Raw genomic sequence first — 6000 nt, 5'->3', positions numbered from 1 at the left:
GATGTTGCTCCTGCAGAGAGAAGGGTACGGAGTGGAGAAGGTAAAACCACTCAGCTGGTTCTGTAACCTGCCAGCAGGGGGAGCCGGTGGACTATTAGAACCTCTAAATGATGCCAAAAACCAGTACTCAGTCAAAAATAGAACCCACTATAAGAACCTCTTTGATGACTACTAATATCTCCATCAGACCACCTGACGGTCCTTTAGGAGGTTCTTGTATTCACTAAGAGCCCTTCCAGGGTCATCTACAACGTCAGTTAAGAACCTTCTAAAGGAACCCTAAAACGTCCTTAATGCAGAGGAGAACTTCCTAGTACTACTAGAACCTCCTCAGTGATCACAAGAACCTCCTAAAGGACTCTGACACTCTCCTCAGGGAACCCTAAAATATATACTAGAACCTCCTCAGCGGCCACTAGAACCTCTTCAAGAACCCCTAGAACCTGCTTAAGGACTACCAGTACATAGAGAACATATTTTTTGTCATGATGTGATGTTCCATTGACGTTCTAATGATGTTCTGTGTTGTTGTTCAGGGAATCCCCACCCTCCTGATGGCTGCTGGGAGTTTTGATGACATTCTGGCCATAACGGGGTTCTCCACCTGCCTGGGAATCGCCTTCTCCACGGGTCCGTACAGGAGAATATGCTCAGTTCTATTCTGTTGGGTTCCATTGTGTTCTATACGCTGTGTCTGTCCTGCAGGTTCTACGTGGATGAACATACTGAAGGGTCTTCTGGAGGTGGTGGGAGGGGTCATAGCCGGGCTGATCCTGGGTCTGTTCCTGTGCTACTTCCCCAGTAAAGACCAGGTGAGGGTGTGGTTCTATTTGAATCTTAAATGTAGTTTATTTAATTCTCTAAACGTTCTCTCTGTCCGTCTGCAGGAGGACCTGGTGTTGAGGAGGACTCTCATGTTGTTGGGTCTGTCCATATTTTCGGTCTTCTTCAGCCACGTTATTGGTTTTGCCGGAGCCGGTGGACTCTGTACGCTGGTTCTGGCCTTTCTGGCCGCGCTGGGCTGGAAGACCGACAAGGTACCACACATCAGAACCACGTTGATCTGGATCCAGACCTGTTCACACAACCCTCAGCATGTCTGTAAACCGTTTGAATGTGTTTGAGATCAGTGGTTGTCTTCATGTGCAGGCCCCGGTGGCCGCCATGGTGGGGCGCTCATGGGACGTCTTCCAGCCGCTCCTCTTTGGACTGATTGGAGCAGAGATCACCATAGCAACCCTCAGCCCCAGCACCGTGGGTGAGAACCATATGGAAACAAACAAACAGCACATCATTCAGACCTGCTCTCAGGAACCAGGAACCAGGTGGACCATGTAACAAACAGGTTTTACACTCTGTGTTGTTCCATCCGTCTCTTGTGTGTCCAGGTCTCGGTCTGGCCTGTATCAGTACCGGTCTGGTGATCCGCCTCCTCGTCACCTTCCTGCTGGTTCATTATGGAGGATTTAACCTAAAGGAGAAACTCTTCATCTCTGTGGCCTGGCTCCCCAAAGCCACCGTACAGGTCTATATGCATAGAACCCCTAGAACCAAACCACAGACCACGAGAACCACCGAATGACCCATAAGACCTTCTCTATGACTGCTAGAACTTTGACAATGATAACCACACAAAGGACGTTTAGATTATCCTAGAACCTTCGAAAAGACATATGACTCCTATAATTACATTCTCAGAAATAAAGTTGCTAACTAGAACCATGTAGGGTTCTTTGGCCTGTCCTCATAGGAGGACCTTTTTGGTTCCTTGTAGAACCCCCTAGGAGAGGTTCTACAGACAACCCTTCTATGATATAACAGTTCCACACAAAACCCTCTCTCGAGGTTCTATCCAGAACCTTTCCACCTGCTCAGGGTGCTAACATGGACTCAACCATGAGCCCTTTTATATTTGAAGCGTTTCATCTAGAACCCTAAAGGGTCGGGACGTTCCCTTTTAAGACCCGTGCTATCGAGAATCCTCGGAAACTCTTTCTTCCAAAAAGAGTTCTTTGGATGAAAAATGTTCTTCTTTCCTAGAAATAAGGGTTCTTTAGAAGCAAATGGTTCTGGGTACAACCTCAGCCCTTCAGGAAGAACCCGTTGGAACCATTATTTCTAAGCGTGCACCTACAGGAGAGCTTTTTCGTTCCCCATTAGAACCTTTAAAAGGACCACTGGAATCCTTTACAGGACTCCTAGAACCTCATCAGAGACTACACAAGAACCACTTAAAAGGACTAATAGAACCTCCTAAATGACCCCCACAATTTATTCATTGACTACAAGAACCTTATAAATGATGACTGACCATGCAAAAGATCTCTAGAACCTCCTCCACTAGGGCCGACAGAATGACCACTAGAACCTGTTAAAAGATGCCTTGAACCTGTTCAGTGACATTAGACCCCTTTCAGAACATTTATTACCTTTAAAATCTCCCAAAGTTGTCCCTAGAACCCTTTTAAAAGGACCTCCTGAACCTCCTTAGTGATAACAGAAATATTCATACATTACAAGTTCAATGTAGCCTTGGAGCTTTGGGTTCTAGCAGTCATGTTCATGTACATTTAGAATGTCTGATGTGTGTTTATTTGTGTGCCAGGCGGCTATCGGCTCCAAAGCGTTGGACTTGGCGAGAGAGGACGGAGACGAGACCTTGATTAAGTTTGGTTTGGACGTGCTAACGTTAGCCGTGTTAGCCATCCTGACCACGGCTCCCATCGGAGCGCTGGGTATCGGACTGGCAGGACCACGACTCCTGGCCCGGCAGGTCAAAGGTCAGTGAAGTGAAGAGTGAAGGTCCTCACAAAGCACAATGTCCTCACTACGATGGTGTTAAATGAGAACGGATCCCCATAAAGTTAGCAATACAAGCCTACACACACACACTACCAGTTCAGTTTTGATGCTGTTGTTTTAGTTGGTATGTATTTATATTTGTTTTGATTTATATTTTAAAGATCAATAGCATTTTTAGCAGACTATTAATCACAAAATGTCAAAAACAGAAAAAATAATGTTTCGTTTTTTTTTCACAGATACAGAAGGCGGAGCCACGACTCAAAGCAGCAATGGGATTGGTCAAGGAAAGGACAATGTGACCCTTGAGAGCAAGCTATGAGGCCTCTGAATGGATAAACAAAAGAAAGCTATTTTTTACACAATAAGTTAAAACCTTCTCTAGCCGCAGATATGTTTTATAAAATGTCTTGGCCGTGTATTTATTTTCATGTGCTAATGCTAGCTTGTAGTAGCTACTCCAAATTTAGAGATTTTCTTTCTTAAAGGTATGTAAGTATTTAAAATGTATTGGTTTAACACATAAGAAGTTATTAAAATAAAAAATACCTGTTCAAACTATGAGATATGAAGTCAAAATTCTTATATGTTGAATTATTTAGAGGTTAAACCTTATCGTTAGCTCATTAGCATGGTGGTCTGGGGGCAAATTAAAGCAGAATACAATTTATATACTAGTCGTTAGCTAGCTATTGTTAGCATAACATGCTATATTTATCAATTCTCACCAGCAGCTACTTTAGCGAGCGCGGTTATCTGATGTTTGAGGGCGTTCAAACGTGGACTAATTTCACATTAGAAATTGTTTGTGTGAAGAATAAGACAAAAAGAGCTGAGAGGAGTTCAAGCCCCGCCTAGATTCTCACCTCCACACAGCCGACCAATCACGGCCTGGCCACCTGTCGGGGGGGGGGGGGGGTGTTACCTGGTAGTCAGCTGAGCAGATAACTAGTGATATTATTTAAACTTGACTAATTCAATATTTAACTTACCAGATCTTTTGTGGCACATATATAATATATATATATATATAGAAATATATTATATATATCATATATATATAATAATATATATTATATAATAATATATATATATATTATATATGATATAATCTATATGATAGATGTATATGATATATATAATATATTTATATATATTATATATATTACATATCTTTCTATCACTCTTATTGTAATTATTTTCTTCAAGTCCGAGAGCAATTAAGATAAATGTGTTCAACAATTATTGTAATGAGCTGAAATTCATCATCATTAATGAATGAAAAAGTCAATAAAGTTACAAAGTGACAAAGCACACTTCAATTTCATTTATAAATGTCTCAGTTTGGGAGAAAATAGCTCTTTGATCAACAGGAAAACATCTTACTAGGTGTTAAATGACACGTTGAAATTCAAATGTCATGTTGTGTAAAGTTCACGGATCAACAACAAACGTTTCCGGGATGCAACACATGAACCAACCAGACGCACGAAAGAAACGATGAAAAAAAAACATTTTGGATCCGGTTTCTGGTCGACTTAAAAAAAAGTTGAAACTTTGAAATCTTCACAACTTTTTGATCAAAACGAAGATCAAAGTAGAAAACATTAAAGCTGCAGCTTCTCGTGGTTAGCTGTGTTCAAGTTTCTTTATTAAAAAGTACATGCATGTCCTAACAGCACTGTGAAGTGGACAAAGACAAACGTAGAGGAAACACAAATGTTCTTTAAAATGTAATAAAACACAATTAAAATAAGATACAAAAAAGTATAAAATCTGCGTTTGGTTTGATGTCAAACATACAGCGAGTGCTTCCTGTTGCCTCTGCTAAGTGTTCTTCTCCTCACCTCAGACCACACTGAACACGTCTACAAGCAACCACAGGAAACCTGGACACGCACGACCTCACAATGTTCATGAAGGTGTAATAATCCTTTTTAAAATCTGAGGGGTTCTTCTTTGGCTTACGTTAAAGCCTTTTAACGAGATTATATTTCCCCAATTGTCACACTTGTCCTTTAAAAGAAGTCGTACATTTCTGTTTGTGAAAATATCAGAACATTATATTTTTTTAAAGGAGTTGGAGATTATCTGCAGCTGTCTGTTGTTCTTTTAGGATGTGGTGTCAGAACTTCAGACAATCTTTTGATCGGACCGACAGGATGTGAGCTTCATCTCTCTGTAACAAACAGACAGATATCACAAACAATCTGACAATGAGACAAAAACTAATCAGATGATGTTAATGCCCCTCCCCCTCTGGAACTCTCTCCCCAAACACATCCGAGACTGCACCGATCATTCCATCTTCAAATGCCAAATCAAAACTCACCTTTTCAGAACTGCTTTCAATGTGTGAACGATATTGTGTGTTTTACAATTTTAGTGTATAGCTTTCCTTTATATGATGATTTTAACTGTAGTGTCTTTGAGTACTCTGAAAATTGCTCTATAAATAAAATGTATTATGTATTATTATTATTAATATTATGAAATGAAGTTGGATAAAGAAGACATGATACTCTCTGCGTGACGTTGTGCTCTACCACCTCTCGCTCTCTACTTGTGGTTTATTTTAACAGGATGTTGTCACCACATCTTGTGCCAGTCTGACGGTCAGCGGAACGCTATGAAGGCAACTCTGCTTCTCCTCCGTAAGTAGAGAAACACTTTAACAAAGATGAACATTTATCATGCAAAACAAAACAAAGTGAAACCTTCATTTAGGGAACAGAGATGTATTTTTTTAATGTAGATTATTACAAAGGAGATGTGACCTGTGACTGTTGTTTCAGTGTTGGTGAGCGTCGGCCGGACGTCTGTCCACAGTCGTGGTGAGTTTCAACCCAAAAAACTGTGTTTGTGCTTAATCCTTCCTTCAGCGACGGACAGTCACTTAACAGACATTTATTTAAATGAAAATCTTTCTAAGGATATATATATATATATATAATCATAATTCATGTAAATTCTGTGTCAAATCTAAAATGTCTGATGAACGTCTGTTTGCTGCTTCCTGAAGTCGGTTTTATCGCTTGTTTCCGATAAAAAACCCGACAGCAGAAGTCGACTTGTTGCTAAAAGTTGCTATGTAACATTTTGCTACGTATCATCAATAGTTTATATTTATTTGTTTATTATCACATAAGAGCAGATATTTGTTCTTTTATTTGTAAACACATTACATCATAGGGTTGT

At 40.3% G+C, this 6000-nt stretch overlaps 1 protein-coding gene across 1 annotated transcript in view; it reads left to right on the top strand.

Moving 5' to 3' along the window:
* LOC306714639 (sodium/hydrogen exchanger 9B2-like) overlaps window positions 1-3355 on the top strand; it is a 5238-nt gene extending 1883 nt beyond the window's left edge. Inside the window, exons 6-13 of the mRNA XM_079184711.1 lie at window positions 1-40; window positions 537-630; window positions 706-812; window positions 888-1037; window positions 1150-1258; window positions 1389-1525; window positions 2606-2780; window positions 3042-3355. The exon at window positions 1-40 is cut by the window's left edge and continues 42 nt beyond it. Of these exons, the coding sequence (XP_079040837.1) occupies window positions 1-40; window positions 537-630; window positions 706-812; window positions 888-1037; window positions 1150-1258; window positions 1389-1525; window positions 2606-2780; window positions 3042-3124 (895 nt within the window). The 3' untranslated portion in view covers window positions 3125-3355. The remainder of the gene's footprint in view (window positions 41-536; window positions 631-705; window positions 813-887; window positions 1038-1149; window positions 1259-1388; window positions 1526-2605; window positions 2781-3041) is intronic.
* The last annotated feature ends 2645 nt before the right edge of the window (window positions 3356-6000 follow it).

Source organism: Pholis gunnellus (genome assembly GCF_910591455.1).
Source record: "Pholis gunnellus genome assembly, chromosome: 23".
Taxonomy (NCBI): Eukaryota; Metazoa; Chordata; class Actinopteri; order Perciformes; family Pholidae; genus Pholis; species Pholis gunnellus.
The sequence above is the reverse complement of the archived record's forward strand: the minus strand, read 5'-3'. Positions and strand labels throughout refer to the sequence as shown.